Source organism: Plutella xylostella, chromosome 25, assembly GCF_932276165.1.
Source record: "Plutella xylostella chromosome 25, ilPluXylo3.1, whole genome shotgun sequence".
NCBI classification, from domain to species: domain Eukaryota; kingdom Metazoa; phylum Arthropoda; class Insecta; order Lepidoptera; family Plutellidae; genus Plutella; species Plutella xylostella.
In genome coordinates, this window is record NC_064005.1 from 9,446,119 (window position 1) to 9,464,667 (window position 18,549).

General features: G+C 38.8%; 1 protein-coding gene and 1 non-coding gene across 2 annotated transcripts in view; both read left to right on the forward strand.

The window, feature by feature from the left end:
* LOC105384857 (contactin-1a) overlaps positions 1 to 16,984 on the forward strand; it is a 218,191-nt gene extending 201,207 nt beyond the window's left edge. Inside the window, exons 10-18 of the mRNA XM_048630311.1 lie at positions 250 to 409; positions 4,894 to 5,050; positions 6,378 to 6,517; positions 7,035 to 7,171; positions 8,239 to 8,404; positions 11,120 to 11,273; positions 11,616 to 11,794; positions 14,118 to 14,254; positions 15,472 to 16,984. Of these exons, the coding sequence (XP_048486268.1) occupies positions 250 to 409; positions 4,894 to 5,050; positions 6,378 to 6,517; positions 7,035 to 7,171; positions 8,239 to 8,404; positions 11,120 to 11,273; positions 11,616 to 11,794; positions 14,118 to 14,254; positions 15,472 to 15,618 (1,377 nt within the window). The 3' untranslated portion in view covers positions 15,619 to 16,984. The remainder of the gene's footprint in view (positions 1 to 249; positions 410 to 4,893; positions 5,051 to 6,377; positions 6,518 to 7,034; positions 7,172 to 8,238; positions 8,405 to 11,119; positions 11,274 to 11,615; positions 11,795 to 14,117; positions 14,255 to 15,471) is intronic.
* Positions 7,988 to 8,060, forward strand: Trnav-aac. The gene has a single exon. It is a non-coding gene; the product is annotated as a tRNA-Val (tRNA).
* Positions 16,985 to 18,549: the final 1,565 nt, after the last annotated feature.

Consider the following 18,549-nt stretch of genomic DNA (forward strand, 5'->3'; position numbering starts at 1 on the left):
TTTATGATAGCTTGTATTATCACTCTCAGTGCTTTCAGCTATAATTATAACTGTATAGAATATTTCTAAAACTCAATTAGTCTGATTTGAAACAGTCACGCAAATGAACCGCTAACAAATCTAAAATATATAGTTTAGCGGTGACAGGGCACACACCGACTTTTGACGGATCAGCGTGACTGCAAACCACAGTTGCCCATCCCGTCAATTCCTATCTATCAACCTAACCTAACTCTCTTCTTCCACCAGAACAACGAGATCTTCCACAACGAGGCGGCCGGCGTGATCCTGTCGGCCCAGAGCCTGGTGCTGCAGAGTGTGACGCGCGCCGCCGCCGGCGACTACACCTGCATGGCCGCCAACAGCGAGGGCAAAGGCACCAGCAACCCCGTGTCGCTGTTGGTCAGATGTGAGTAGTGTTGACGCTTCTTTAGATCGCTATTGGTCAGATGTGAGTGTGTTCTCTAGCAACCCCGTGTCGCTGTTGGTCAGATGTGAGTAGTGTTGTCTAGCATCCCCGTGTCCCCGTGTCGTGGTCAGATGTGAGTTTTTTTATAAACTTTACTACCTACCTTTTTCTTAGGGACAGTTTTTTGTGTTAAAAATTGCAACGATTACCCAGTTAAAAACTATCATAATTCAAATGCAGCTGTCATGCCTGACATGTTTTGTGAATGAACTGGTTAGGCTGTGTCTGAGATATTGCGGTGCGGACACGGCCGTTAACTATCCGGTTTTTGAGAGTATCTTTAAAAATATTAGGTCCTTACATATGAAATTGGCGTTTTCTATAGGAGGAACATAAAGTCGTTTTTTTTTTTAAATGAAATATATTAAATTAATCAAAGTATGTACCATTGCTATGTATGCACTTTTGCCATCTCATAGGTAGTTCATTGATCCCCTTACTAAAAAAAACCATTCGGGCGGGAATCAATAAAATCTTTGAAGGCGGTTTGGACTGCCCCATCGGAGTTGAATTTTTTTCCTTGCAAGTAGTTATCCAAATTGCGAAAAAAATGGTAATCTGTTGGAGCAAGGTCCGGAGAGTACGGTGGATGTCTAAGACATTCTAATTGAAGCTCCTCTAATTTGGTAGCCGTCTGTTGTGCAGTGTGTGGTCTAGCGTTGTCCTGAAGCAGCAGTGGCCTAGAGCGATTGACCAGCCTCGGTTGTTTAGCAGCTAGCTTTTCCATCATGGTTTGCAGTTGCTGACAATAGATATCTGCCGTAATCGTCTGGCCAGATTTAAGAAAGCTGTAGTGAACGACACCGGCACTAGTCCACCAAACACTTACAAGCAACTTTTTTTTAGTCAATTTTTGCTTAGGGCAGGATTTGGCTGGTTCGCCAGGGTTCAGCCATTGCGATGAGCGCTTCCGATTATCGTAGAGGATCCACTTTTCATCACAGGTAATGATTCGATTTAAAACTCCTTTATTATTGTGCCGGTTGAGTGACGTAACGCAGCAGTCGACGCGTGTTTGTCGGTTTGCTTCACTCAATTCATGAGGTACCCACCTTTCAAGCTTTTTCACCTTCCCAATTTGCTTCAAGTGGATTAGAATAGTTTTATCACTAACACCGGAGCCTGCAGCTAACTCGGACGTGGTTTGCGATGGATCCGCTTCCACAATAGCCTTCAATTCTTCATTATCAACTTTGGTCTCCGGCCGTCCACGAGGCTTGTTCTGCAGGTCGAAATTTCCAGAACGAAAACGTTGGAACCAAAAACGCACTGTGTTTTCTTTTGCGACAACGTCACCATACACATCATTAATCCTTCGAGCCGTTTCTGCAGCACTGGTGCCACGGTGGAACTCATACTCGTAAATAACGCGATATTTCAAGTTTTCCATGTTGTAAACAGAGTGACACAAAGAAAAAAACAAAAGAAGAAAAAACAAATGAATTAGGGGGTTTGAAACACAAATGCATGAGTAAATAGCTGTATGAATTTGAATTTGGAATTCCTAACCATAAAGGTAATATTTGAGATCAAAGTGGCCAGTACGACAAAATGCCAATTTCATATGTAAGGACCTAATAATACATAACTCGATAAAAAGACAGACTGTATCTGTACCTACCCACGTAACTTTTAGTGCCTCACCCTGGCCTGTGTCGAAATTAGTAGAAAAATTAAATGCAATAAGTTGTATGTTATTTAATGACTGTTTCTAGCAAAATATAGGAAATAAAATAAATTTAGAATGTAATATTGCTTGCGAATCGTTTGTTAATAATGGTCTATTTCATAGCGTGCTGAACAAAGTATTATCTGTCATTTTCATTTGACGAACTTACAAAGCTTTTTACAATCAAATCTGTCGTCCGTGAATCACAGAGAATCAGTGATGACAAATTATTTCCGAAAAATTGTTAGTCAAAGTAAAAATTGAACAAAAGGCCTCCAATATCCTGTCCGTCAGGCGGCACCTCATTTTGTCGAAAAATACTCTAGTTTTAGGTCTCAAAGGGAACGTGAATTATATCGTCGAGCTTAGTGCGAGCGCTCACAAAGGGGCTTAGAGTGCGCCTGCCAAACGTACTATTAGATTCCAAAAGAAAACGTAATTTAAGAAAGGATGAAATTCAAGTCCCACCGAGAAAAAAAGCACTGTCAGAACATGAAATAGGAAAGTGTCCGTCGACGAACCGTTTTGATGTTAATTTGACGAGCGGTGGTAGCTCAGTCGGGTAAGCGCCCGCTTCTCACGCCAGAGATGCGGGTTCGAATCCCGGCGCTGACATGTACCAATGAGTTCTTTTCTGAATTTAAGTACAATGTATACCATCGCTCTTACGGTGAAGGAAAACATCGTGAGGAAACCTGCATATCTAGACTTAGCACATCTAGATATGTGAACCCACCAACCCGCCGTGGACCAGCGTGGTGGGTAATGGTCCAAGCTTAGGAAGGCAGTTTAGACCTCGGGGATATGCACAAAGGTTCCACTCGAGAGAGCCAGGTGCAGGTACTGACACCCCCACAGAGAATAGAATAGAATAGATGTTAATTTATTGTTGATGAGGTGAAAACACTTCCTCAAGCCAGTTGCTCATCATGGATATAAATGGTTCCGGCAAGATGCCTTTTCTTGCGTTAATTACCAACGAAGTAGATAAAAGATATCTTTGTAATTTATATTGAAAAACTTCCGGCTATAAATCCACTTCAACGGAGATAAAGAAGACTTTTCAAGACCTAAATCCCTTTGTAACGATGTAAACAAATGTTGAAGAGACAATATTTGTGAAAGTCGAGTCGGCAACAGTAACCGATACTTCGGACCGAGATGTTTGGGATTGTTTCGTAGCTCATTACTGTAGTCCATGAAACATCGAGGGAGGAGTTCTTTACTTAAAGTCAATTTATATTAAGGTTAATATTGGTTGGAACATATTTAATGTACCTACTAAAGTATATTTCTTTATGTAGGTATTTATTTAGCTAGCTGTTTGAAGACCTTTGCAGCAAAGCGTTTATTTTTCATGACCCTTTATAAAAAAAACATGTTAATTCCCGAATGTCAATAAAATGGCGATAGCGACTATTATTAACGTAACAGAAAGCTCAATGTAATAAAAACAAAGCATTTCAACGTTGCTTGCAAAATAACAAAAAAAAAGCTTCCGAAAATCGCGCACTGAAAATCCGATTGCTGCAATCAATTTAGCGGGGAAACAATGGGCACTTAAAATTTTGAAGCTACATTAAAACAATACCCACTTGCTTCGGATCTTTTGTTAGCGGCTCGGCGCAACGCAAAAACCGGGAAAATGCAATCCAGCCAGTAACTGGATCTGGGACAGCAACACTCTTCAAACAGTCTAACTAGCAATACAGAGGGGTCATGAATAAAATACAGAGAGATTTTAATTTAACGAGATCGGGAAATGCAGTGGAGAGAGATCTGGAAAGGTAAACAGAACGTAATTTCTGAACGTGCGCCCACTGAGCCGGCGTACGCTGTGCAGTGTGCAGGTGGAAGGAACTCCCCTGGGTTATTAATTTTCTCATTAAGCCGCACTAACGTAATTATCTTTGGGCAAACTTGGAAGAGATTTTATGACAAAGTTTAGAGAAATCAATCTCGTTTAAAGTTTCATAGTTTCTTCTATTATTTCAGCGTAGTTTGACCTCTTCTTTGCTGATATTAAAAGCGGGGTTGTTAAAGTCCGGGCTAAGTTCGCGTCAGTTCTCCGTCGTGAAGTTCGGTCTCTGGTTAGACGCTTGGTTTCAGCCCGCGAGCATCGGCAGTGGCTTTGATAGTCGGGAATTATGTCGGGTTTTAACTAGTTTTACGGACTGTTTCTGATTTTAATTGCACGGAACACGGTTCTGTTTTCAAGCTTCCTGTTTTTCGAATGCAATGCTGAATGGACTGAATGTATGTGAGAATAATAATATTTTTTATTTCCAATAACAATCCACACCATGATTACAATAATGATAGAAATTGAAATAGTTTATTTTCTTTCTAAACTCAACACAATCCGTAACGATCATGAGTGGAGCCCCCTAAATAATTATAACGACAATAGAAATGGCCTAGAATGTAGCTAAGTAGGAATACAAAATATAGGCATATAACATGTTGAAGGATTTTAGATTAGATAAATTTATTGTTAACCACCTAAAATAACGAAATTGGATTATCTATTTCTTATGACGCAAAAGCCAAACACCCTTCAAAGTCTGCTACCGCATCAGTACTTACACCATCACCGTAACAACAACAATAAAACCCGCCAAATCCCTCCTTTATTCACTGTTGCCCGTAACTCTTTCCGCAACCCTATTGCATTCCCGGCCACCATTCAACAGAACTAAAGCATTTTATCTCCGTACTCTCAGGGATCGAATAAACTAGCCACAATTCGTTTCAGACGCTCCGGTCTGCGCTGACAAAAGGGACGGCGAATTGTTCGGTGCCTTGAAACATGAGACGGTCTCGCTTCACTGCTCGGTGGACGCCAACCCGGCGCTGGTCTCCTTCCACTGGACCTTCAATAACTCCGGCGAGCAGACGGAAATACCGCCGCGGTAAGTCCACAGAACGTTCTAGAGTTTATGACGACAGTGTGACGGGTATTATCCAACGGAATCCTGAGAGTTATCGGCCGGTTGCTCGGAGTTTGTGGTGCTATTTTTGGATCTGTTGAAAAATAGGAGACCCTCAATGTGTAGCAAAGTTAGTTTTGTTATTTATTATAGGTATTTAATTCATTTTTTTCCTTTTCTCTTGACAAATCGTTACACTTAAATGTAACTGAATCGGTTAATTCAGTGTAATTTGAGGAATTACAATATGTACCATGTACTGCAATAAATATAATTAATGGTTAAATGTTAATTGCTGGAGAGGTTTATTTAGGTTGGTTGCAAAGCTCCCATTTTCTGCAAATCATGGAAATTAATTACCCCATTTATTTGCATAGCTGCCCTCATAGCACTCATACACGGGAGGGCTACATGGACTGGGCGAACCAGGCATAACTTCATTGAAATTCTTCGGAGTATTTAAATACATAATAAACAAACCCAACAGCTTAGAACATTCGTCTCATCGATTTTTTGGCAAATATGTGCCGGAAACTACTTATAGTCTAAACCTTGTCTTGTAATTCTTAATTTCTGATATCATTCTTCAAATCAAAATAAACTTCGTAGGTACTGTATTTATAACTATATTTTACCGAATTAATAAAATAAATGGCCATTTACGGAAGTAACATCCAAACAGAATGCAAATTAACCATCGATTTGAGACTCTAGATTTCTCAGATTCAATTGGAAACTTAATGTACACAAGAACAGCGCAACTACAAAAGTTGGTCTCTTGAATTGAGTTATCATTTCTGAACATTGCACTGAATTTCTCGGAGAACAGGAAAGCATAATATTGTGCCTTGTATCGGGAAATTCTGGGAAGATAAAATATTTCCGACTACATTATTTTTATAAACACATGTTATTTTACTGTAGCAGTCGAAAAATGTTGCGTAAACGTTGTGATAATAGTTTTTTCTACGTAAAATATTTGTTCGCGACATAAATTGCTACAAAATCTCAAATGCATCAGCAGATTTTTCTAGATCCTTGACCTATGTATCTGGTGTTATTCAATAAACGATTCCAACCTGGTAAACTAATACCCTTCAAAAAACAGAATCTCTCGTCTCCTGTTATCATCCAGCGCCCGCTCCACGGGTTTGTTATCGACTTCAATACCTAAACTTGTGTAACCTAACACCGTATTTATGACGAATCGCCACTTGGTAACGTATGTCTACGTTTCTAAGGAACCCGTGCAGTGGTCTCTTAACACGCCTTCACAATTTATCCACCTAACACCTCCCCAACCCCCCAGGTTATACTCAAGCCACGGGCACACGTCAACCCTCAACTACACCCCGACCACAGACATGGAGTACGGGACGCTCGCCTGCTTCGGAGCCAACTCCGTCGGGCAGCAGAAAGTGCCGTGCATGTTCCAGCTGGTGGCTGCTGGTGAGATGTGGCTTTTGTTTGTTTTTTATGTCTTAGATCAGGGCCCGAAGTCTGCTAAATAAAGATGTCAATTGGATGTAAACTATAGGCAGCTTCATATTTGGTAAGCAAATAAATAATAATATATATTTTCCTGGTCTATCAAATTACCATGCTATTGGCATCCATGAAACTTAGCAGACTTTGGGCATATGAAGCTAAGAAGCTTACATCGGCCCACGATTTTCCACTACTTTAAATTTTAACCCACTGATCGCCCAACACTTGATCTACGATAGGCCTTTCTTGCATAAATTTATAATCATCATAATCATCATAATCATCATCAGCCAAAAACCGTCCGCTTCTGAACAAAGTCCACACTTCCCAAGGATGATTGAAGGCCAGCTGCTTAGCTCTGCTTACGTCGAATCTACCTATCTTCTCAATACAAATAAACAACTTTAAACAAACCTATCTTCTCAATACAATTCAACTACTCCAAACAAATGACTTACGAAAGCAATTCTCCAATCAGGGCGGCCGTTCCAGCTGCAGAACTGCTCGGTGGCCAATCAGAGCGTGGACTCATTATACGTGGAGTGTGTCGAGAACTTCGACGGCGGACTTCCTCAACACTTCGTCATGGAGCTTGTGGAACTGCCCACGCATATTGTAAGTATTAGGGGAGGAAAAGGTGTTGTAAGATTGACTTGTTGTCCGTTTGTGAAACAACCTAACCAATGTTAAAAACCCCGACATTCAACACTTACTTAAAGGCGCATAACTTTTGAACGGCTAACATTACAAGAACGGTAATATTACCTATTACCTCAAAAAAGCAAATTGAAAATCAGTTCAGCCGCAGACGCGTGGTCAAAAGGGTGTAAGTATGAAGATTTGATTGAGTGTGACTGTTTTGTATGTTTACCCCGATCATTGAGTATGAAGAGGGTATACCCGAGTCCGCGTTGTTCTATGCCCCCTAAAGAAAAAGGGGTGTTATCAGATTGACTTGAGTAGTCGTTGCCGTTGTGTTGTATTTGTGTATGTATTTATTTATTTACATCGTAATCAGACAGCATCTAATGAATACGATGAGCAATCTAATGTTGGTCAAACGTTTTACTACGTTAAGTTCCAATGAGATAGGTAGGTAAATAATTACGTTTAAATTTATGAACGTAGTAAAAGCAATAAATATGTACAATTAAAACTAGTCTTCAGAATATATTGAACTGCTTTTTCGCTTTAATCACTTCTTATTTGTGTTATCGTAGCATCTATGTCATAAAAGCCAGAGGAAATGTTAATTATCGTAATAATAATTAACAACAAGTGCATACTGATTAATATTTATTGGACTCGAATAAAACTTGCTTGATATTTTATCAGCATATTTATTGCATTGGATTGAATAATCTACGTGCTTGTTTTTGATAATGAAGCCAATTTAATGTTGCGTTGTGTATTTTTAAGTATTAATTCATAGTTTCCGTGGTGTAGCGGTTATCACATCTGCCTAACACGCAGAAGGCCCCCGGTTCGATCCCGGGCGGAAACATTCTTTTGTTACGTGATGCTAAAAGTCTGTAAGAAAACATCGAAAAGGTCTTTCAAAGCACAGATTAATTAACTAACATATTACCTAGTTCTAATCCCCATCATATTACCACTAACATTCTCCCAACCCTTCACAAACCACTCCTAAGTACCTATTAACGCAACAATATGTTTACAAGGTCCGCTACAACGTGTCCACCAACCGGACACCCCCGTACTTCGAGATCCGCGGCCTGCCGCCGGGGGTCAGCTACCGTATCGACCTGTACGCCGTCAACGCCAAGGGACGCAGCGACGTCGCCACGATAGAAACCGTGACGCTGAAGGGACAGGCCAAGTTTACTGGTGAGTTGTAGTTATAAATACACACACGGGCAATGAAAAAGTTCCATTGACAAAATCACCAAATTAGTCCTAAACGGATAAAAACTAACTATATGACGTCTTCTGCAATAAGTACCTACATAAAGTAAATAAATATGTGGGGACTTCTCACACACGGCCATCCGACCCCAAACTAGGCAGAACCTATGATATGATTGTCGGATAGCTGATATATCTACACAAATACATAGATAGATAATAAACATAATTAAATAGATAAACGACAACCAGACACAAGGCAAACACAAATTCTCATCACACAGATGCCTTGTGATGAGAATTTGCCTTGGGCGGGATTCGAACCCGCGATCCCAAGCTTCGGAAGCAGCTTTACTACCCCCTTAGCTACTGTGCCGTCAGTATTAGTAGTACAAATACAGTGCAGTTAATTGGTTGTAAAGAGGAGGGTTTTGTACGTTTGATGTTTGTATGCTGTGTTTGTGGTCTCGAGACTGGTCTCAGCTATGTTAAATAGAAAACGGATAAGGGATAGAGGTTTCCTCTTACAATCTCCAGCCTAAACAGGCAAAGAATGATATCCCTATAACCTAAGTTAGCATCTGAATAGATTGCTTTATGCAATGATGCGAATAATAAGACCCTTTCGCTGAACATAAACAGAAAACCCAGCTTCGGTAATTATGGATCCACCGAGCCAGCCAGCCATGTTAGTTTTGGGTTGTCGTTTCATGCAAATGATTTGTAAACGAGCTCCAATGTCCGTTAATGCCTAAGTAGTTAGACCAAACCGCAGTTTGTAGTTTTAAACTAATAAACCGACGCCATTAAAAGTTGAAAAATCAACTAAAAAGCCCGAAATATTTCATGCACACTCGAAGCGCGAGCAAACGAGAACATTACCGAATGTGAAAATGTAACATGTATATAGAACAAGCAGTGTGGTAACAAGCCTCTATCAAACTTGTTCAACTTTAGTTTAAAACTTCCAAGTTTTACTAACAAGGAGGGAGAAAGATACTTAAAATGACAATATACAAGTATGTATGTGAGAAATTGTACAAGTATTGTAAAATCCATATGGTTAATCAGAAAATTCATATACTTACTGAAGTCGTGAAGAACAAATTTTATACTTATACAAATACTTATAAGTACCTATGTTTAGTAGAATTTTTGGAGGATTTGGGATACGATTTGCATTTGGATCCGTTGACTGGTGAAATTTCACACAGATTAATATAATTTTCTTATCCAGTATGAATCATTGTTATTACACTGGTATACATAAACTATACACTGGTCATTACCTATGCAGTATGTGTATGTACGAGTATAAATATGATTTATCTCAATACTAGCTGTCCCGCGCGCATCGCTTCGCCTTAAAAAGTTTTCCCGTGGGAATTCCGAAATAAAAAGTAGCCTTTTTTCTTTCCCAGGGTCTACACCGTATGTATACCAAATTTCATTCAAATCCGTTCAGTAGTTTTGGCGTGAAAGAGTAACAGACATACAGACAGACAGACAGACAGACACAGTCACTTTCGCATTTTTAATATTAGTTAGGATTAGGATAGTTAGGATTAATACTACATTTAATAAGTTTGATAAGTACAACATAATTAGAAGACTATATAGGAGCACTATATAGAAGCACTATATAGAAACACTATATAGATAAGATAGTGACTATGCTCCTGGTAGGTAGACAGACATTGCGGCCGCGGTGGATCTCGGTTGATTGGTGGTTTCATGTCTCACATGCGGTTTGTGGTCAAAATCATTGTTTTAAATCGATTCACAGCCTGCAATAACGCCGGAGGTACACCTTTTTGCGGGTTGATTTCATTAATTTGCGGTAATTAACTTTAACAACACGATGTAAACAATGAGTAGGTTTCTGATAATCCTGTACGTAATACAATAGTTTTGTATTTTAAATTCAAACAAAGCTTATTGAAAATGTGGTTTTCAACATGAAAAATTTATTATACATATTATTATACTAATTAAAACAGCCATTTGAAATATTCACATTAAAACTGGGTTTATTATACTCATCAAAGCATCTAAAATACCAAGAGGGCATAGAACGTAGGAATGCAGGGACAATGCAGAGCACGTGTTTGTAACAGGTTCCTAAACAGCCGCTGCAGCGATCCCGAATACCAGGCGCACAGAACACTGCAGCTGGTATCGCTTTATGCCAACAAAGGTCATAAGGACAGGGCCGGATATGCCAAACATGTGTTCTTTACAGGCTTTTAACTACTGTACGGGTGCTGCCAAAAGGCAGCGATAACGTCCGTTGCTGTTGCGGCTCAAAATTCGTGAAATGTTTTCTTTTGTGGTTGCGAAATGTAGCTATTTAACCAGATTTATTGTGTTGAGCTTGTAGGTATTTCAGAATTTTCATACTTATTTCAAAAGGCTTTATTTAGACACAATATTATTCTTCCCCAATCTTTCCATCAATACATAGATACGGCAAATAACTTATGCCAAAACTCAACTCCTTAGGAACTTTGGAGGTATCCTCTTTAGCCTTCCCAAACCGCCGGCACAAGTACCAGGAGCGCATAAAACTGAACTAGTCTCTCTTGCGGGTGAGAGCACGACGTAAAGTTGTCATTTTAGTCACCCTCCTCTTCAGCTAGTTTCCGAACCACTAACCCAAGTACCAGGAGCGCATAAACCAGAACTACTCTCTTACAGGTGAGAGCACGACGCTAGGGTTGTCACCAGTACTGGCCTCAATAGCCGCGATGGCCGCGCTGCTGGCCGCGGCCGTGTGCGGCGTGCTGGCCGTGCTCTACAAGCGGCACTCGGCGCGGCACAGACACCTGCCCGCTAAGCATGCTCCACTTAGGTAAGTTTAGGGAGATTGAAGTTAAAACATATTTTTTTATATGAATTTTGGCCTCGGCTTGGGTTTAACGGAGAAACAACGGAAGCATTATGAACAAAAGCAATTCAAACTTATGTGTATTTTTTGTAGGCCTTAAATTACAATAGCCCCATCGTCGATATCACATAAGGTATACTAAAGCAAATCTTCCTTACTGGTGTTGCAATCATCAATACCCCTTAATGACAACAAAGACAAAGAAGCAGATTTTCGTCAACCCTACTCTCTGACATTCAGAATCATTCACTGTTCTGTTTGAAAAACCTTACCATCTTCAACCCTAACCCTCCACCTTCTTCCCAGCGAGGCGATGTACATGGAGCGTCAGACCCACAGCCCTACGCCCGTGAAGCAAGAGTGCGACACGCGGTCAGTGACCCCGGGCGAGGGGCGGGCGGAGGGCGCGCGGGGGGCGTTGCTGCGGGCGCCTGACCCGAGGGAGGCTGATGATGCTGATCCGGATATTATACCGTGTTTGTATGGTAAGGTCTAAGGCGTAAAATACCAAACTACTGTGATCGATTGCAAAGGTTTAATATGTTGAGTCTCGAGAAGCGTAGATGTGTATCAGATTTAACAACATTATTCAAAGTTGCCAATGGATCATTCGGAGCTCAATTACTAGAATTAATACAATTTAAGGTTCCTGCTAGATCAGTACGATTCCCTAAGTTGTTTCATGTGCCACCTGTTAATAATAATGTATCATACAATAAACCTATAAATAGAATGTGCAATACATATAACGGAATATGCGCCAATGCAGATATTTTTAATACTTCCATTACATGTTTTAAGAATGATTTAATTAAGTTGTTATGAAATGTTTTTAAAATTTTAGCATGCAATTGAATTAATTCATTAATTTATAATTATAATTATGTCATAAAATAAATAATGCATGAATAGTTATATTTTTAGGTTAATTAAGTTAAGTTTTATTTAAGCTAGTGTTAATGTAAATGTTGTGTGTAATTATCAATAGGGCAATAGATTTAAAATGTTTTTATAGTGCTGAATTTTATGTAATATGGTAATCTATTGGCTGTTATTACACCTTTTCCAATAAAATAAAATAAAATAAGTGGTGTGGTGTTGGTGATGATGGTTTTGGTGCTGAAATAAGCCTTTCCGAGTCACGCCTAAACTGTTCTTTATATACGTATGTCGTGCCCTGGGCGGTCAGTGAGAAACCTGAGTTATATTTTTTTTTAAATAGTCGTAATCATCATCATCAAGTAGTCATCGACTGCTAAACATAGGTAAGACTCTCCCAAGCAGCGCCACAACACTCAGTGTTAGGAATTCCTCGTACATGCTCATCGGTCACCTGCCTTAGGTCCTTGGTCCGGTCATGAAAAAATTACCTGTGTGAAATTAGCAGCCTAAAGTTAGCACCATAGCTTCCATCATCACTCGCATCTGGGGGCACGGCAGTGCCCCCACCAAATCGAGCAAAAAAGCGGCACGGCCGTACCATCCTTTTCTCGAAGCAATTCAGGCCATTTTCGACCCCCTTACATATATTTCACAATAAAACTATCCCGGATCTGATTTGGATGCCATAATAATTTCGTGAACAGGAGTGAACTCTCGTACAAATTGTAATCGTTGAATTATGGAAATTTATACCTTATTTTTGCATCTTCTTGAGTCCCACTACTGGGCAGCTGTCTCATTTAATTCTAAACTTAGGAAAACTATTAAAATTTACTCCTTTGCCTTAAAATTTGGGGTGTTTCCTCAAAATTAAATTCTCAATATTTTAAGTGTTCATAATATCGCTGTCGAAAGTTTATATTTCTTGCTATAAAACGTAGTTGTACTTTGGTTCTTTATGAGTATACTTTTATATTGTGCTAGTAGAATATGAAATGTAATTTAAGAAACTTCTTTTACGCCATAAGTTATTGTCGCCATAACTCTAGGTCATATTCTAGTTTGCATCTTTTATTTCAAGGCTGTAGCGCGTCTACATGGAAATGATGCTCATAACATATTTCTTCGCTGTTATTGCGTTTTCTCACTTGTTCACGTCTTTATTCTTTGCTCACAGTAAAGTGAATAGGTAACACAAAACACTTTATAAAGACAATTTGTCTGAGGATTTTTTGGTATAAATATCATAATAATCTTAGATATCATCAACATTTACACCATGCAGCTGCCCAATTCTGCTAGTTGTAATTTTTTTCACTAAACTGACAGCCATTGAGAATCTTTTGACTTTTTGTCTGAATTTGGAAATCAGATAAGTCTCCGTGTGAAAAAAATATGTTCGTCATATGCGTAGTTTATATAATAAATATAAGTGTTAGGTAGTAACTTCACAGATATTATTACTGCACAAATTTCAGATTCTATTCAGGTCATATTTCGGAGTAGCTATTTGCGGATTGCTCAGTTTTGAAACTTCATCCTGAGTCCAACCCTTCAGGGTGCCGAAACCTGCTGAAAATTTGAAAATTGCCCCAATATCTCAAACCTTGTCCCACACCTAACCACTACTATCCCCGCAGAGCGTCGGTCGATATCCAACGACTACATGACCCTGCAGTGACAGTAACAATAATCTGGCGACGATATCCAACTAAAATTTCACCCCAGGCCTGTCCCAGAATCTTCTACAACCACTTACCACAGAACATCTGCCTCTACCAACTGAATTCGCCTCCAATATGCCAGCCAATCTGCCTGTATCCAACTGAAATATTGTCTACTGACGAGCTGTCCTTCTCCAAACCTGATTTAACCATAATATATAACGTCTTTTTCTACCAACTGATCAGCCCCTTTTCTCCCTAGAGCGTCGGTCGATATCCAACGGCTACATGAGCCTGCAGCGGCCGCCGTCCTCCACCAAGCTGGCGCGAGAGCCCGAGCCGGACCCCGCCTTCTACACAGACTTCCGGAAGAAGGGCGCCAAGCTGCCTTTAACTAGTGTGAGTATACTGGGTGTCTAGGGGACTAGTGGAAACAGGGGGGACGAAAGGGTCAATCTGAGTAACTTTTGGTCTGGGATGGTTGGAAATTCGCAAATTCGAAATTTGGACGGATAGAAAGTAGGAGCTAAAGTCGCTACTGCCAGAAACGTCCGTTTTTTACATTAACTTCCATATTCTAGGTATCTTTTTGTTACTGTTGCTCTAAATATAATACGTATTTTAATTTTTGCAGCCAGTTATTTTTCAAAGTTGAAAAGGCTTATTTATTTATATTAGTGGCTTTATATTAATTAAGTCACTTTATCTAAGATTATACTTCCTGAAAGCTTCCTTTATTGTAGAAATGTCTTTGACAGCTCTACCCAGAAGCTACGCGCTTAGCTTACAAAAGTTCTTATACTTAAATGGTATTTCAAGCATCTTGGTATTTTTAGACGCAGCCAACGAAATTCTAGATGTGTACCTACAAAATGTGTCTGTAAAGCATACCTATGCTACTTTAGCAAAGCTATTTTCAAGAAGATATATAATATATTTGAATACAATGTTCATAATATTCAATTCAATGCAGTTTCAGTTCAGTCATGTGTGTATCCTCACACTGTGACGAGATAAGATGCATTCTCGGTACATTCTCACTCGGCCATTCATCGAAGGCTCCTTAGAAGCTGTTATCAAAGGCTCTACAGTCTTGCAGGACATCTAAGCTAAGCCAATTCCTTAGGCATCTAGCAATCTGTCTAGGACACCTAATGGCCAGTGTATTTGGGTGATAACTCGCCGCTGGGCTACTCCCGACACTCGATCCTGTTGTCAACGGATAACAGACGTCTAGTCTGTCAGTGTAGCTTAGCAAGGGCTTTTGTCGTCTGGAATTAGGATCCACTACGGCGGTGGAAAGTGCAATAACTGATCATTATTTTGATTTAAATTAAATATTAGAATGCTGCTGTTTACAATAATCCTATCTACCTAGTACCTACCTCTTGAAAAATATGAAGAGACACATTTATGTAGGTATCAAATAAATAAAAAAAATACTTATAGCTTTACCATGTTGCAACTGTTTTTAATGACTTAAGTACCTATTATAATTTAATTTTTACCATTTTTGTCATTAATAAAACGGGATGCCTGATTTAATCCCTCTCTCATCTATCCCTCAAACAGCAATGACCTTTACCCAAATACTAATAAAATATTCCTTGTTGCAGTCATACCATAGTTTAGGACGCGCGAACAAGGGAGTAAACGCTTGCAGCCCAAGCTCAGCCACAGGAGTGACGTCATCACTCACGGCACATAGACTGCGGCCAGAAGTCGTCACGACTTCGCATCGAGTGCAAGAGAGTTGTATATAGAGCGAGAAACGACGGTAGCCCTCCGAATTTTGTACATAACTAATTAACTACGCGATAAGTATTGACTGTGTTCCTTGAATGCAATGTGCTGTGGGAATTGGGCTTTATTGACATTGCGTCTAGTAAAGATGATTAAAATTACCATGAATAGGTAACTGGATTGTAATGGCAGTAACATGATTACAATAATTGTGGTAACGACGCATTGTGAAGCTTAGGGGGGTTATTGATTGAACATGATAGATAATCATTTTGAGTCTTATTAGTACGATCATTAGTGACCGATTCAGAGTGTTGGACGTGATGTCGATAAAGGTCAGTTTTGCACGGCACGTGGCAATAGAGTAAGTTGTTACAAAATGTATGATAATATTTTGTAAGCACAACCTCAAGTTTTGTATAAAAGTATCATGAATTTGTATAATGATTGGGTAATTTAATAATTTATACGAAAATGTGTTTTCCAACATCTGCTAGAACTGTAGACATTTTAGGTAAACTAATAAATCTAATATTGTGGGTTTGAACAAAAAAAGGTTTTGTTTCGTAATTTGGTAATTTAAAACGGTTACTTACTTATTACTTATCATACGAAGTGCGAAGGCATTTAAAAAACGATAAGTAGGTTGGTAGGTATTTCACAAGTTAAAAGCATTGGTATTTTATAAACAGAACTCTATCTCTAACACAATAAACCTATCAAAAATACTTAAACACCGTTTGAACTTTTAACTGTTGTTGAAAACCAATTATCACAATATAAGTTTGTCTTTTAAGGGTATAATTTTACTTTTAAACATTAATGAGTTTAATAGTCCAATAATAAACTATGCAAATGTTAAGTAGAAGTAACTTCTACATGAAAACAACTGTGTCTTTTTGCCAGCGTACATACGTATAATATGTTTGACTGTGCCTTTTTGTGTAAAAACATTTCTCAAAAACTAACCTACCAATTATACGTCCATCACCTTGACATAGACAAGCACGTCAAGGACCCTTTATACCTAACATAATAGCAATAAATATACGTTTGGTCCGTGAAAAATTACCTGTCCCATATCTTTCTTCGCAACAAAAGAGCGTAGCCTTAAATAAGGGGCCTATTCTCTAATCACTGGCGACCGGGAATCCAACGGACAACGCTATCGGTCGAGATTTAACGCCCTCGCGACCACACGTGAGAATTCCGACGTAAAAATAAATGACAACATTTGTCTTGAGACTCGCCGCCGATCGCACTGAGTAGTTGGAAACCGTATTTCGACGTCGTTGAACGTGAAGCTTAGATTAACAATGTACGAATAAGATGGTGTATGTCATATACAAAAACTGTCGAACCGTTTTAATTTAAGTTCAACCTAATGACAACTAAATTCTAACTAATATTATAAATGCGAAAGTAACTGTGTCTGTCTGTATGTCTGTTACTCTTTCACGCCAAAACTACTGAACGGATTTGAATATAATTGGTATACATAATGGTCTAGATGGTTGAACCTACCGTATTATTAAATCAAAATTTTACATTTTACATCTAGACCTTGAGAAAGAACATAGGCTACTTTTTATCCCGGAATTCCCACGGGATATCTTTTTAAGGCGATGCGAAGCTCGCGGGAACAGCTAGTTCAAAATAAGAGCACAGTGGCAGAGGTGGGGTGTTATTTGTCGAGAAGTTTCTTTTGTCTCACACTCCATCTGTTCGTATATTGTTAATCTAAGACGTGGACTTGTAATACTAATGCATTACTTTGACAAATTGTTGTAACTTGTGGAGATTGTGGAGGTGAAGATTGTAAGTGAATTATGATTTCGGTTTTTGTATTATAAATTATCATCTACGCTGCGCTCCATTTTTCGTTGCAGTCGAAATTTATCGTTTAAGTAATTCAATAAGAATCAAAACACGACCGAAAACTCGTATTTGAACATGACCGTTAATCATGTGTTAAGAAATGTTTTAACGCCGCTTGTACACACGTTATTTTGACACGTCGTTATGAATCTTTAAACGGTGAAATAATAAATCTTTATTTATTCTTGGTTTAGTCGCTCAACGTATGATGAAAGTTATATTTTATGGTTGATTTTTAAGAGTGTGAAGATGTCGTTCTAACTGGGTAGTTAATACTTCCACTTTGTTACAACATCATTATTTAGAAACGGGATTAGTGTTTTTTTTATTTACTTTCAAGAAAATACCGCCCTTAAAACAAACATAATTATGATTTCTGAATAAAGTAAACATGACTTAGGTATACTGCTCCTTTACTTCCTGAAAAATCTGTTGCTCAACCTTTTATAAATATCAATTGAGAAATCCGTGTAACAAGCTCTATTTAATTATTTAATATCAAAGATATCAATTTGTACGTATGTAAATTGTACATATCTGTTTTGTAAGATAGTTATATTATATCTCTAGTCTAATATAGTTGTAACGGTACTAAGTTTAGGGCCTGTAACACAATATCTGGATAATGGCTACCTGTAAGATAAAAAAACATGCTGTCACTCTCTGTAATTATGTTTTAGACAGCGACAGGAAGTATTAAAAAAATTTACTGTTAGGCATTATCCAGACATTGTGAAACTGGCCCTTAGTGTATAATACTGAATAAGGAAGTTTATTGAAAATGGCTGGAAAGACCATACTGGGTATGTTGTTGAACAAATTCTTGTAAATGTTTCCAAATACAATGTCAAGCATTTACTTATTGGTTGTTTTATTACAAAATATATCCCCATATTGTATATAACTATAGTTAAGCAAACGATTATCCAGTAATTGAATAATTCATTTGTGCATAGTTACATGCATTTTAAAATAGCCCCCGTGTGTAGCGTGGGACGCCGTCAGGCTGGACCAATGACCTTATACAGGAGATGGCTGGATGATGATGGCCTCGGATGTGGAGCAAACAAGAC